This window comes from Martes martes, assembly GCF_963455335.1.
Source record: "Martes martes genome assembly, chromosome: 1".
Classification (NCBI taxonomy): Eukaryota; Metazoa; Chordata; class Mammalia; order Carnivora; family Mustelidae; genus Martes; species Martes martes.
The window spans coordinates 110,389,280-110,404,611 of NC_137888.1; the positions used below are offsets into that span (position 1 = coordinate 110,389,280).

General features: G+C 40.2%; 1 protein-coding gene across 1 annotated transcript in view; it reads right to left on the reverse strand.

Moving 5' to 3' along the window:
* P3H2 (prolyl 3-hydroxylase 2) overlaps positions 1–15,332 on the reverse strand; it is a 152,098-nt gene that overhangs the window by 12,338 nt on the left and 124,428 nt on the right. Inside the window, exons 4-12 of the mRNA XM_080812076.1 lie at positions 14,356–14,487; positions 12,273–12,415; positions 11,849–11,938; positions 9,768–9,808; positions 8,588–8,682; positions 2,567–2,694; positions 1,915–2,010; positions 1,200–1,350; positions 227–344 (exon numbers count right to left, since the gene is read on the reverse strand). Coding sequence (XP_080668202.1) covers positions 227–344; positions 1,200–1,350; positions 1,915–2,010; positions 2,567–2,694; positions 8,588–8,682; positions 9,768–9,808; positions 11,849–11,938; positions 12,273–12,415; positions 14,356–14,487 — 994 coding nt within the window. The remainder of the gene's footprint in view (positions 1–226; positions 345–1,199; positions 1,351–1,914; positions 2,011–2,566; positions 2,695–8,587; positions 8,683–9,767; positions 9,809–11,848; positions 11,939–12,272; positions 12,416–14,355; positions 14,488–15,332) is intronic.

Below are 15,332 nucleotides of genomic sequence, written 5' to 3' on the forward strand. Positions count from 1 at the left end.
GGCGTTTTGTGGATTAAGGTACAACAAAACGTGCTTGGATTTTTAAGGTAAAAATCTGAGATGATCAAGTCGCTTCCTGGTTGTGGCTTCAGGAAGGTTATTTGAGAATCTCTGCTTCATTGAGATGAATATGATGACAAGCCAAACAGATAAGGTTTTTTAGTTTCCATGGAGGGTTGGTAACTGTTGAGCAAAAGCTTCATGGTGAAGGCGGTGATGCTTGTACCTATAGTCCCGGAACGTGTATGCAGGAGGCTCCTTCCAGCATTCGTTGGCCTCGGGATCCAACAGGCAGTTGTCAGCGTGGATGGGGTGACTGAGGTCCGTTCTTCTATCCTGCTGACCTGCCGGTAAAGGGAACAGGTGAGATGACAGGAGAGCAGGAACCTCCACCAGCCAAGCTGACAACCTGTCTTCTCCCATCACTAGTGCCCTTTGCAAATTTGAGGAGACACAAGAGACCCACAGAGATGAACGAACCGACTGAGCTGTCAAGAGACGGGTCCTGCTTTGGTGTGAACTTGTAAAACTGTGGACAAATCATGCCTGCCTGTTCTCCTGTGAAAGTTTCTTGATGTGAAGATACAAAATAAAAATTCCATGCATTCCATGGGTCAGACTTCATGCAGGAAAGACAAAGGAGAGGGGTGAAATGAAAATGTAAAAAGAAAAGATTGATTCAGCTGAAAGTTCACATGTCAAAGTCTCCTCCCATGACATTCTTCCTCCCCTCCCACTCAACAGGGTGTGAAAGAGAAGATCTAGGGGAGAAATCACGACAGCCACAAGTGAGGTGGTGTCTGCCTTTTTAAGAACATTTCTTTGAATAATCCCTTCATCTTCTATGCGACCACTTAATGCTTCAGGGTGTGATGGGGGACTGTAATTTCCAGGTTCCTGGTTCCCTACAAAGTGAAACCTAAAGCGGGAAAGTCCTTTTCTGTGTGACTTTAATTAAGTAGGGGAAATGGTTCTGAAAGGAAAGATAGGCAAAGCGATGGCCTTCTGGAACTTGAGGGGGTCAAACAAGGAGAAACAGAGGGAAGGGGGAGCAAAGAGTGAACAAGCTGCTTCTGTTTGGGGAATTTACAACTTTGCTAAACCGTGAGTCTAAAATGTAACAGAACTTTGTTTTACATTGTTTCCACTCTCATTTCACCATGGGTAGGAGGGAAAAAGTTCAGACTCTGGAATCTTACCAGACAGGGCTGTTCGGCAGACCATGTGTGTATAGGAAAAATACAGGGTTGAGTTCAGCATGAAATAGGATTCTACAATCTTTCGAGCCTTCTCGCTGATGTCATAAAACAGACGGGCACTCTTCAGGGGCACTCGGCCTTCATAACCAAACTGAAGACAAAGAAGAGCATGAGATCGCACTGGGTTGACAGGAAGGCTCGAGAAAAACAGACTCTAGGTTCCAGTAAGGCAGTGTAAAGAGGATCACGTTTGCACTGACCAGTGGGAATACAGCCTCATGCTCTTGGATTTGGGTTAGGAAAATGAGCCACTGAAATTCATCCCTCCTCATCACAGTGGGAACACTGAAACCTAATCTCTTCCTCTTGTCTCTTCTCAGAGAACACTCCTTTCTCCCCAACAACACTTGGTGTGGGGCAGAATCATCATGGGGTTCAGTACGTTTTTGCCATTGCCCCAGGATCTCCTTCAGGATGGGGAGGGGAGGGGCTGTATATTATTTGTCAGATACGAATTTAGGAGCTACAATGTTTGATAAGTTGATGACTCATTGAAGGAACCAAGGAGTGATTTAAAACCTTGGAGATATCATTTCACACTTTCTCCTTCACTTCTCCTGACAGGTCTACCGTCTCGACTCTCCTGTTTCCTGTGTCTACATGCACAGAAGGTATTTGATGGACTCAGGAACCCAAACCCAAGCTACGACTTTACTTTGAGTGCTTTCAGGACAGTTGCACCTTCAAACTTCTCATTGGGTGTATGGGGTGAAGTTTTCCCTCTGTATCCATCACCAACAAGCATGATTCCCTGGAAGCAAAATACAAGAAGGTGCTTTCTTAATGACAGTGATGACGTCATCAGCTCTCCCTTTTTGCCCTGACTGCCAGGAAACTAAGGACCACAGTCAATGCTCAGACCCAATCTTATTTTGTACCAGGATCCTGGTATCATTAATTCTTCCCATCCAAAGAGGTATCTTCATTTAAACTTCACTCTCCATGTTCATCATGAAGTATTAGATTTGTAGAAACAGATAGGCTATCAGTGATTAATATATTGGTTAATTATTGATTAAAATGTAGAGATTTCCCAGTGACTTTATATGGTAGCAGAATGCTGAGTGGCTATTGTCCTAGGTATAAAGTCACTAACTATTCCAGATCCATGAGTTGTGTCCAGATCTAGACAAAATTCCAATCATCCCAATGCAGGCTATGAAAATGCCCCCACACTGATGTCCTTGTCCTAAAGAAAGTGACATTTCAGGCCTGGTTTCCTGACTCCAAGTGAGACCAGGACCAGAGAATTCCAGAGCTCCCACCAGGTCAGCACCATCAGGCTCCCCTCCCACCCAGGTCCTCACACTGGCCACGCTGTGGAGCTCCCGGCACTGTTCCTCTGACAGGACGTTATCCAGGAGAACCCGCTGAGTCCCATTCAACTGCTCCGAGTTATAGACAAATGTGATGTTCTCATAGAGCAGAGGGCCACCTGAAGAGACAGAACATACCATCTTCTCTGTTACCTCTGTTCGCAAGGGGGGGAAGCACAGAACACCCATCAGTTTTCAAGGTGAAATTCATGAGAATCAGTTTGCTCATGAATACTTAAGAATGCAAAGACACGTTGGAATCTTGCTACCTACACTACGGATTCAGGAAAAAGACAGATGTCTGACAACCAGGTTTCTCCATAACATCACAATAATGGCATCACATTTGTACACTATGATGGGTTTGCTACACTATCTTTTCATTTGATTCCAGCAATGATCCTGCAAAGCAGACTGGGAATCTCACAGGATGATGTTTGGAGAAGACCTAGAATTTTCTTCATAACTGCACACATCCTTTCCCACAACCCTTTGTTCCTCACTCTGTTACAACATCACATTACTTGATCACATGTTTGTGCCCCCGTACGTGACATACATACCCCAGTCTCACTGGTATGGAGAGAAATATCTTCACTAGAAAACTCAGCTGGTAAATGCACCATCAGGACAGCCACATCCAAGCCAGCCAACTCCTTCCTAGTCTCCTTCCTGCCACCTAACTGACTCTAAATGGTCTTGTTTGTGGAATATTTATTTTTCTCTGTTCTCTGGGCAAATCTTTGTATCATTTTCTTTGCATGGGAAGGTTTCCTATAGGCCCTGGCTCTTTCCCTGGATAGGGCCCACAACTTCATGAAATTAGCCCATGTAGGCTTTTCAGAAGGAGATGATTGGGGTCATGCTTCAGGTGGTTAATGACAAAATCTAGACCTGACCAGGCTTTTTCCTCACAGAGGACAGAACCAAAAGACGAAGCTTCTGTTGGCAAGGAAATCTTCAGCTGTACCACAGTGCAACCAGCTTGAACTAAAAAATTGAACAGAAAAGAAAAAAAAAATGTTCTGGTCTTTATAAGACTCCTAAGGGACCTGACACGTGCCTGTCAATAACAACATTCCACCTGGGAGGGAGGCATGGGGAGGGCTCAGCTGCTCCCTTCTTCTCCCGCAACGGTCCCCAACACAGGGGCCTACAGCACATCAGGTGAAGAAGGAAGAAACCAACGGAAATGGATGTCCCCTCTAGTCCTTTAAAACTAATTGGTGAAACTAAGGAATAGCACCACATTTATTAATATTCTATTTATGATGAAAGATTCATTACAACCCACAATTAGTGGAGTATTAAGATAAAGAGACAGCGTTTCCCAATCTTTAATATCTTTAATAATATAGGGTTATCTGTTAAAGAAAAAGTTCCCTAAGGAGAGGCAGTGCTGACACATTATTTTATCACAATTTTGCTTCCATACTTAAAGTTATAAAACTGTAAGCACCGTATTTATCTATCTTTAGAGTTTCATATAACTGTAATACCAAAAGCAATTCACAAGATTAAATAAAAACAAGACCGGGACGCCTGGGTGGCTCAGTTGGTTAAGCAGCTGCCTTCAGCTCAGGTCATGATCCCAGCGTCCTGGGATCACGTCCCACGTCGGGCTCCTTGCTCGGCAGGGAGCCTGCTTCTACCTCTACCTCTGCCTCTGCCTGCCACTCTGTCTTCCTGTGCTCGCTCTCTTGCTCTCTCTCTCTCTCTCTCTGACAAATAAATAAATAAAATCTTAAAAACAAGACCATAAAACTAACTAAATTCAAGTTAACAATATTAATGAAATGGTTAATGTTATTTTGCAGGAACCAAAAAGCTACATTCCACAGGAATGTTCTACTCACTGATCTGGCCCAGATTCTTTGGAGCCAGCATCCTTTATAGTATTTCTGATGTGTAATGACTCATTGTACTGCAACTTTTCTTGATTGCAATTACTATGAAGTCATAGTGTACCATGATAAATCTGGGCCTTCGTCTGCTCCTGATACATTATTTATATGTTTGTGGGGTTTCATTTCTTGTTAGTCTTCAGTCACCAAAGTATCACCAACTGGTGCCAATGGGATAGTAGCCTCACCCACCGCAGAGGGAAATCTCATGGTGGGACTTGGCTGTCAGGTGGTTATTTACATGACCCACTAGTTGCCCCTATTAATTTTTTTTAGATTGTCATAAGAAATCTATAAATGCAGAATTTCTCAGATTCCAGGAATATGACCACAAGGTATAGTTTCAGTACCAATCTTTTGGATGAACAGAAAAAATATATATATACACATACATACACAATTCAATGTTTCTCAGCTTTTGTTCTGCAGAAAGCTTTTGATGAAAAAAGGAGTTTCTTGATCAAATATGTTTGGGAAGTACTAGGTTACATAAAATTTAAGAGGACTTCTTAGAACTTTTACTATGTAAATAGGCATGAATATCCTGACTATCGAGATAGCATGAAGCAGTTCTCTCCCTTAACTGAGCACAAAAACCAGCCTTCCTTCCTTCCTTCCTTCCTTCCTTCCTTCTTTTCTCCTTCCTCCCTCCTTCCTTTGTTCCTATGGCAGAGAGACTGTACGACGGCCCCCTAATGATCACTGCCTCCTGCGATTCATGAGCTTATGTAATTTGCTTTCCTCAAGTGTGAGTGGGGACTGGAACATACTTCTAACAACAGAATATGGCAAAGGTGATTACATGAGACTGCAACTCCCATCTTGCTGGCAGAGTCTGCCTATTGCCTTCTCAGCTTTCATTTTAGACAGACTCATGCATCAAGGAATGAGGAGGCCTCCTCCAGCCAGTGATCAACTAGGAACTGAGGACCACTGTCCACTAAGACTTTAGGAACCAAGTTCTATCTTCTGAGCTTAGAAGAAGATAGTTCCCTAGTCAAGAGAGATCTCAGAGATGATCAACAACTTGAGGGAAGCCTGTGCCAGACCGTGAAGCAAGGGACCTTGACAAGCTACCCCCAAATTGCTGACCCCCCAAAACGTGGGATAGTGAATGTATATTATTGTAAGCTGCTACATTTGTGATTTATTTATTTTTTTTGGCAGCAATAAAAGACCAGGAGAACATTCCTATCCCCAACAGGACCTCTTAACATAAAACACAGGTTGTTTGGGAAAAGTTGCTCTAATCTACGTAGCTGTTTAAGATCCATAGCCAAATTAAGACAGTTTCGCAAATATTTGGAAAAGTAAACTACATATTCCATTCCCACTTAGAAAGGTAAAGGAGGTGTTCCTTCAACAAGAAAGAAAAGCGACTTGTTGGTTCACTGAAAAGCACTTCTAATATAAAAGTCAAAAAGAAATGGATGACAGATCAAGGGTTGAGTGAACTGGGTTGGTTTGTATTATATCATATTTTTTCTTTTCCTCTCTTGAGAGTATATGAACTTTAAATACAATGACCTGATTATCAAGAGACAACTTTAACAGTTACTAAAACTAAAACATTTAGAAAAATGTCTATCATTCCTAAATTCTGTAGAAATATTTGCTATTACAATGTTGATTATTTAGTATTATAGTCATATATGCCTGGTCTATTATGTCAAGTTCTAAGTGTGGCATCTTAATAAGCATAAAGGAGTATATTTTAAAAGGGCTACAGGGATATTGCCAGTTCTCCTAGTCATGCCACATGGAACATACAAAGATCAGGAGAAGGGACAGAGTGCAAAGGATTCTTAACTACACACCCACTCACAGCTTCAGGCAGAATCCATGCTAGAAACCTGCCTTTCATGTAGTTAACACAATCACCACTGAGCATAGACTTTTATACAGAGGCTTCCCACACATGCATTTCACAAGACACAACCAACTACCCACCCACTAACCAAAAGGGGAAAAAAAAAAAAAAAAGAAGAAGAAGAAGGAAAAACAAACCCTGTCATTGAAACACACACATCCACCAGCCTGCAAATGACTAGTAGCACACCAGACAGAGGAAAACATTAAAATAAAAATAAAACTGTGGTCCAATAAGTTGTGGTTCCTGGGGTCTGATTTGATGGCTTCAGCCAACTCCTAACCACAGCTCAAGGAGATTTAGCTAAACAACTTAATTCTTCTCTCATTCATAAAGTATGTGCCTGGCTCGGATTCTCCAGTTGCAATAAAGAGGGATCATCTAGGAAAATACTCCTTTGTGCTCACCGCCTATGGCTCACATGGCAAGAAGCAGCATTTTACCATAAATATTACAGCGTCCTACAAGTCACAACAGGGATGTGCTAAGTAACCAGACCTTATGTGAGCACAGCCCTTTACGGTCTACAGAAGACTTTTCACACTGTTCCTCAGCACAAAGTTGCTGTCCTTCTTTTACAGCTGAAGATCACAGAGCCCAAAGACCTCAAGTCTCTAGATGTCCATCACACCACAGCACAACAGACTAACCAATCCTGGAAACTGGGATGCCTGATTCCAAGTTCAATGTTATTTCCACTATACTGACGGAGATGATTATGGAGCAGGACCTTTGGAAACTGGCATTTGAAAGGAGAATGGGTAAGGGATGGGTGTTTTTAGTTTGATGATATGCATATTCCGTGGACTGGAGTCTGTCTGGGTCATGGTCCTGGGTCACTCCTGTAATGCTTCGGAGCCGTCCAGTGTGAATACTACTAATTGCTGTCAGGCAACCAAGAGTAGATGACAGTCGCTTTGTGGAGGAGGAGGAAAGCTGAAATATAGTCTACTCTGTGAAGCACGCAAGCTTTCTTACCTCCCTGACATGTGCTTGGAGCCAGACTAAGATAGGAAAGTGTTTTCTGGTTGGGAACTTTGCCTCTGTCTACCACTGTTCTTAATTTAGAAACTATTTAAATCTCTAGTGAATCCACAGAAGTATTTCCAGTGGTTTCCCAGAGAACATCCTAAGATTCAGTAGCCCATTCAACTAAGCAAACTCTACAGAAATGATAGACTTTGGTAGCCCAGCCAGTCACGGTCTCTCCCCTCCTGGGTATAGTCTCCTGATCTACTCTTCATGCTAGCCTTCCTAATCAGCTGCTGTACATCAGAGTCCTGGGGAGCCAGGGAGGGGGGAAAATCTTTGAAGTTTGGCAACCATCCTGGAGTTTCCCAAACCTTTACAGCTAAGTGCTGGCTTCCTGGCACGTACTTCCTGGGTGATTTCTCAGCTGAAAAAGCAACACGAACTCTGGCTGACCATGGAACTCTCTGGCATTTGTAGAACAGCTTAGGCTTTGTGGCTACAAACTGAGGGCCAGGTCAGATTAGATGAGTGTTTTATCCTGTTTACTGCCTCAAACTGACTTGGAAGCTGAGGAAGGAAAGGGCTGGGAAATGTGAGAGCTGTGGAGAGCCAGACGTTTTCCAATCAGCTGGAGGAATGTGCTGTCACACTATCTTGTGGGGGAAAGGAGTACTGTACTTCTCAATGCAGGTTTTTAAAACCTGCTTATCTTACTGTTATTTAATCAATAAAGGATGCATTTTGGATCTCTAGACACTTTTATGTTCCACCTCCAGCTAAGTAAGGGAAAATGGGATCTAGATCTGGATTCAAAAGCCTGGGTTCGAATGCCTGCTCAACCCATTATGAACTGTGAGACACTGGACATGCCACTGTATCTCTGTGGGCCTCAGTTTTCTTGCCTGGAAAGTGGGGACAGTTGTCTCATATGAGATGCTTCCAGTATTCAAACGCACTGTGTGTAAATTTGCCTGAGAAATTATAAATTATAACAACGTTTAGCTCTATCTAAAAACTACTTTGACAATACTCTACATGTGTTTCTGTGAATTTTGATCTGACGTAAATATATCACGTTCTGCTCTCTCCATGTCTGTGCCTTTGTTCCATTGTTTTATCCACTAATATGACTCCCTCCACACCGCTGTCAATGTAACCTATATACATGTAACCTATATATGTCAATGTAACCTTAATTTAAATAACAATAAGCCAAGTCCTACCTCCTCCTTTCCCTTCTCTAAGTAAAAGTGCACAGATACTTACCCTCTCTTAAGTCTCGATCTATCTTGGGCGATGACCTTTTCCCCATTGATAATCCATGAACTTCTGCCCCTTCCACGTTCACTCCCGAAGGGACCCTGCCCATTAAAAACAGTTGAAATGGAATTTCCCAATGAATAAGGATGTTCAAAGACAAAGGGCACCTTACTCTTCTTAGCACCTTTTTTTTTTGTGACAGTTAATTGTATCCATAACTTCACCCCCCTTGAGATTAGACATTAAGTCTCAAAAGAGCAGAAAAACATCATCAAGTGCATCTTTGTAATGCTCGGAGTGTTGTATTTTTGTCCTGAGCATAGAGCACACCCCAAACAATAGCTGAACTGAAATAAAGCATGACCTCTGCAGTGGTTCTCAACTATTCCAAAAAAGAAGACACAAGATTCAAACTTGGCAAACATACAAATCACAGCATGATATCCTTTCAACATACACAGACTGAACAAATCCAACTGTGCATGCTCACTCTTGGAGCTCTTGTAATAATTTTAGGCCACCCAGGCTTGAGGCCTTGCTGCCTAGAGAAAGACCACAAGATTTTGAATAGGAAGATTTTCCTCTACCAGTCCCTCGTGGTGACACTCCAAAAGAGACCTTTGCCTTGTCAGAACCTTGATTTCTGATTTTGGAAAATGAACAGGCTAGACCAGGTCAGCTCAAACATGTAACTCCAACACTATGATTCCTCGAACTGCTCGTAACATGTAAATTGATTTTTTACTTCTATCATTTCAAAAAATGAAGTCTCTTCATTTCTGATTGAGTTAATGACACCTAATAGGTTAGCTTGCAGTGAAACTTTCTGGGCTTCCTGCCTTCAAATACAGAAAGGGAATTCAGTATTAACAAGAAAAAACTAAGCTGTATTCTATTAATCAAAAACAGAATCCACAGAAGGTGTCACCTTCAGAGGTCACCTGATCCAACCCCTTCCTTGGAGGGAAAACAGAAGACTAGAAAGGAAAACAAAGCACTCAAGGTCACATGACTGTAGAAAGAGCAAGCTGGGACCAGAAGGCTGAGCTTCTAATTCCCAGTGTAGAATTCATTTAATTATATCTTTTTGCCTATTTCATAGAGCTAAGGTCCTTATAATGGGTATGACTCTAAGTATTTCTTCTCATTAAAAGTAAACGGATTGTGTTCTGAATGAAGAACTCACCGATTCTCATCCTGTCGTCCGCCATATCGGATCCAATAATTCTGTTTTAAATTAAAAAAAAAAATCAATAGCTTTGTCATTAAAATATAATGCATAAAAAGAAAATATAAATTTAAAACACTCAAAAGACCTAAAACATTGGGAAACTTGCATACTGTATTAAGATACAATTTTTTTTAATTAATAAAAAGAAAACCTAAAGGCAATGAAACATTGGCAAAGATAAAATGATGCACAAATGGATTTTTAAAAATAGCAGGGAATTAGCTTAAGTATTTATATTTTTTATCCAAGAAGTGATTTGGCATTTGATGTCAGGAAGACAATTAAGAGATCATTCAGTCCAACTCCCTTATGTTTCATGAATAAAACAAACAAGAAAGTCCAGCTTGATTAATTATCTGTGCAGGATCATAAAGTAACTTTTTCTGAAGTTTCCTGGGAGAATGCAATTAAAATAATAATAAGTAAGGCTGGGTATAAGCATACTATAAATGTTATTTAGAATTAGTATACTTAAAAATTATCCTAATTTTTAAAATATGCCAATAAAAACATAAGATAGTAATGAAAAGAATGTTATAAATAGGATATATTACAAATAGTGCTTTTTTATGAACATGTGACAGGTACATACGTAAAGAACTTATATAGTTAACTAACAGATATATGAAAAAAGGCATGTCCAGATAATTCAGGTCACAAAAAAGTAATTAATGACAATATATGAAAAGTTAATTTTTGTTAGCCATCAAAGGAATACAAATGAAAACAGTAGTGATATACCATTTTGTATAGAAGAAATATAAATGATTTTTAATGTTATTTCTCATTGCTGAGATATTCATAGTAAACTGGTACTTTATGCACTTCTAGAACCAGTGAAGGTATCAGAAAATTCCCTTAGAAAAGCAATTTCAAGAACTTTAAAACTTCTCATGTCTTTTTATAGCAGAATAATCCCATTCCTGGCAATTTATTCGTAGGGCATAGTTCAATACAGAGGGAAAATTCTTCATGCATTAAACATGGTAGAAAAAAATCAGATACAAATCAGATGTCCAGTGTCAGGAAAACAGTTAATTTATTGCACATCAATTCTATTTACATAGCTAAAAATCATCTTAAAAGCTATAAAAATGTAGAAATTGCTTATGACACTTTAAATAAAAATCAGAACAGAAATCTCTCTGTACTGGCAAAGTTGTATCTTCACATGAAGAATGACTAAAAGTCAACATGGACAAGGTAGAAATTGCTTATGACACTTTAAATAAAAATCAGAACAGAAATCTCTCTGTACTGGCAAAGTTGTATCTTCACATGAAGAATGACTAAAAGTCAACATGGACAAGTGGAGAAAAGTCAGCATGATGAATAGTACAGTTGACACTGATTTTGTTCTGTATGAAGTCTTTCTAGTTTTTAAAATGTGTAGGAGAAATACAAAAGCTTGCGTCCAGAATTTAAGACATAAAATAATCCTGAGGCAAATGCATCAGATGCAAAACACTTCTCTTCCCCCCAAATATATCTGCTTTTGACTTTGGATCTCAGTGATATGGAGATCTATTAAAGTTTAAATGTTTTAATGTTTATCATACACTGAGTAAACACCCACCCCTGCCTCCCTGGATTTTGTTAATAATTTGTTAATACAAGACAGGAGACAAAACTCTTCAATAAACTATATGTTGGCTAACTGAACATAATTTAAACATTTAAATTAATAAATAAATAAAATTGGCAAATGGAATTTCAAAAAAAAAATCTTCAGTAAATCAAGCTGGGAAATAAAATCATGAATACGAAGTTCACTGAGGGGGCGCCTGGGTGGCTCAGTGGGTCAAGTCTCTGCCTTTGGTTCAGGTCACGATCTCAGGGTCCTGGGATGGAGCCCCACATATGGCTCCCTGCTCAACAGGGAGCCTGCTTCCTCCTCTCTCTCTGCCTGCCTCTCTGCCTACTTGGGATCCCTCTCTCTCTCTGTCAAATAAATAAATAAAATCTTAAAAAAAAAAAAAAAGAAGTCAATTGAGTATTCTTTTAAAACACATTTCCTCTTCCCTCTTTGCTCTTACCGGTTCTGTGTATGAAAATCCCAGGCCTTCTGCAGCTGATTTTATTAGTTCTGATTCCATTTTATGACGCTTCACGAACATTGCCAAATCCTAGAGGGAAAAAAAAAATGAATGGAAAGTTTATATTTAAATAACAGTTAAGAAATATGATAAATGTTCAAGTGGAAATATTTTTCAATAGACAGTGACAAATGAGCTAAAAAAATATTCACAGCTGCACAAAAAGTCTCCTTCTCAATAGATTTTCACAAGCTGTCATGTAGGAGAAAAATATGCTTCTGGCATTAGTACTGAAGTACAAAAGAACTGCTTTCTAGAACCTTGACTCAATGGCTAGATATCTTCCAGAGCAGTGCTACATTTTTACCAATTCTGCCCAAAGCATCTAGCAGAATGCAGTTTCTTCTCAGGACCTTGGTCTCACCTCTCTGGCCTCAATGGATGCTGGGTCACTGCTGTCATCCAGGAGACTCTCATAGTAATCTACATTGTCTAGGACATCCTCATCATCTGGATGGAGGAGAAGATAGGCCTTGGCACACTCCAAGGCTTTCACATATTCACCAACTGAAAGACCAAGGAGTTGTAGCATTAGAGTCAGGCTAGGTCCATCTAGGGGGGTTGTAAGAAATACCTCAACGTGCCTGTGAGAGGTCCGCAGTAAACACGAGTAAGAGGGAGGATAAGGTGAAGCTGAACAGCATATGCAGAAATGGTCATAGACCAAAACAGATTGTCAAATACAGAGAAACAACTGATGGCTGCCAGAGGGGAGGTGGGTGAGGGGATGGGGGAAATTAAGGGGATCAGGAAGTACAAACTTCCAGTTGTAAGATAAATAAGTCACAGAGCTGAAAAGTTTAGCATAGGGAATACAGAAGGCTATAATAACGTTGTTTGGTGACAGATGGTGACCATGCTTATCATAATGAGCCCTGAGTGATTGTCAAATCATCATGTTGTACACCTGAAACTAATACAACACTCTGTGCTAATCATACTTCAAAAGAGATAGCCACAGACAAAAGGAAGGACATGATTTCGGATGTTTAAAATGGTACTAACTTTGGTCTGCTTTGGTGCTAGATGTTTTACAAGTATTACAAGTTTCCACCTGAAGATGTCTGTTGACAACTTCCATTATTTAATACAAATAAGCAGAGCAGAATTTTGGCAGTTAATTCTGTTTTTGTCCCGAGTTCGACCACATGACATCTAAAACCGATTTCAGCAATCCCAATAAGCGTGAAGAAAGATGTTCAATCTCTCTTTCTCAATTAGATAAATAGAAATTAAAACTATACTGAGATAAAAATTTTCACCTAGTGGGATTCGGTAATAATCTAAAACTTCACAATATATTCTGTTGGTGAGCAATGAAAAATGCACTATACATGGAAGAAAATTTGGCAACATCTATCAAAATTTAAAATGAATGAATGATTTGACGCAGGAATCGTACTTCCAGAAACTCATCCTATAGATATTCACGTGTAGATGTGAACTAACTTACATAAAATATTACACATTTGATCCTTGATTGAAATACCCATGAGTAAGGAGACACATAAAATAAATTATAGTACAATGGTATGTGGATGTAAAGAAAAATTAATGAGGAAGATCTCCATGTATCAATACAATTAGGTTAGCCCATATAAAATTGCCAAAATTTGGCTTTTACTGACCTATGCAAATGGTAATTTCATAGATCCAACCTACTAAAAAATACTTTTTATGGTTTTATTTTTAAGTAATCTGTACACCCAACATGGGGCTCGAACCCACAACCCCGTGATCAAAAGTAGCATGCTCTACTGACTGAGCCAGCCAGGCACCCCTGGTACTACTACTACTACTATTATTATTATTATTACTGAGAGAGATAATCTTAGGTAAGCTCTTCGCCCAGCATAGAACCCAATGAGCACAGAACCCAATGAGCTTCATCTCAGGACCTTGAGATTATGACCTAAGCTGAAATCAAGAACCAGTGCTTAAGCAACTGCGCCACCCAGGCACACCTCCTTGCTTATATATATTATTAAGTGAAGAAAGCAATGTAAAGAACAGTGTAAATAATATGCCACCTTCTGTGTATAAGAGGGGGAAATAAGTTAGGGAGTGTGTGTATACCTGTTTTAAAAAACATAAATCAGAAACTGGGTTGTAGGGCATGAAATTGGGCTGCAGAAAAAAGGAAGAGAGGGAGGCTTTTATGATATTTGGTCTTTGAACTTGCAAATATATAACGTTTTAATATTAAGTTGAAAATCATGTAAAATGTCAGTCTAAGAAAATTTTCAGGACATCCTCACAGCATTTGCCCACTTGTGGTTTCACCTGCTCTCTTTGGCCTGAGTGGCAGTCATGTGAGATGAGAGAAGAAAAGCCATAAACCTCCATTGCCTCAATGGTAAAGTGAGAAATACAGAGGAAAATTCAATGTCTGTGATGATGAACAACAGCCCTTCCCCAAAGGTCTTCCAGTACGATCCACGCTTTACCTCGATAGTAGGCAAACTGTAGGTAGTCATAATGAAGGGGAAGAAAGTTCTCAATCGGAGAGAGGCGGCCAGGGCGAGTGGCAAGTTCCCTCACGCATTCGTGCTGACAGACCAGCACCTGCATATAGTGATCTGGAAGACAAGAGTGAGAAGTGGGTCCCTCCCATTCACTGGCGTGCCATACATATTCACACACACACACACACACACACACGCATATACATACATGTATATGTGTATGTGTACATAGATGTTATATTGGAGTGTGGCCAATATTGATCAGGAACCTATTCTACCCAGTTACAGAATAGTCCACCACCTGAACATTAGAAATCCTAATACTGTAGGGACTGCTAAAATAGGATATGGAGGAAAGCTCAAGAATTTAGATACACATTCTGCCTCTTTCTCTTTGTTCCCCTTTCTGTGTCCCATCCTTCTTGCTGTAAACAGCTAAGGATTCTCAAGTGTAGGGTTGTCACACTCCCTTTAGCTCTGAGCTCTCACTCATCCACAGATAGGCTGAGGAAACGAAAGTAGCTAATGTCCCAGAGAAACAAACACTTCTTACATTTTGCCCCAACTTTGATTTTTACAATGAAGACGGAGGTCTTCTCCAGATAGGAGATTTTATTCATGCTTGCGCAGAGCAGGCTCTCTTGAGAATGACGATGAAATTGTCTGACTTCATGACTTCACATTTTAATTTACCACAACTGCCTCCTCTCAACAGAGAACCTCTCCAAGGTTCTCTGTTAGGCAGTTTGGCTTGTCTCTTGATGACTTGAAGAGGGACCCCAGAGCACAACAGAAAGGGTGTGTGTCTCTTCTGGCGTGTAGGCAAATGGGCCAGTTCTTGCACGACCTAACTCAACCCAACATAGAACAGCTAACATAATCCCTACAATCCACTGGTTAAATGCAGCAGGAGGATGGGAAGGGAAGAATAAGCTCTGTTTACTTGTGTAGTATGTAGA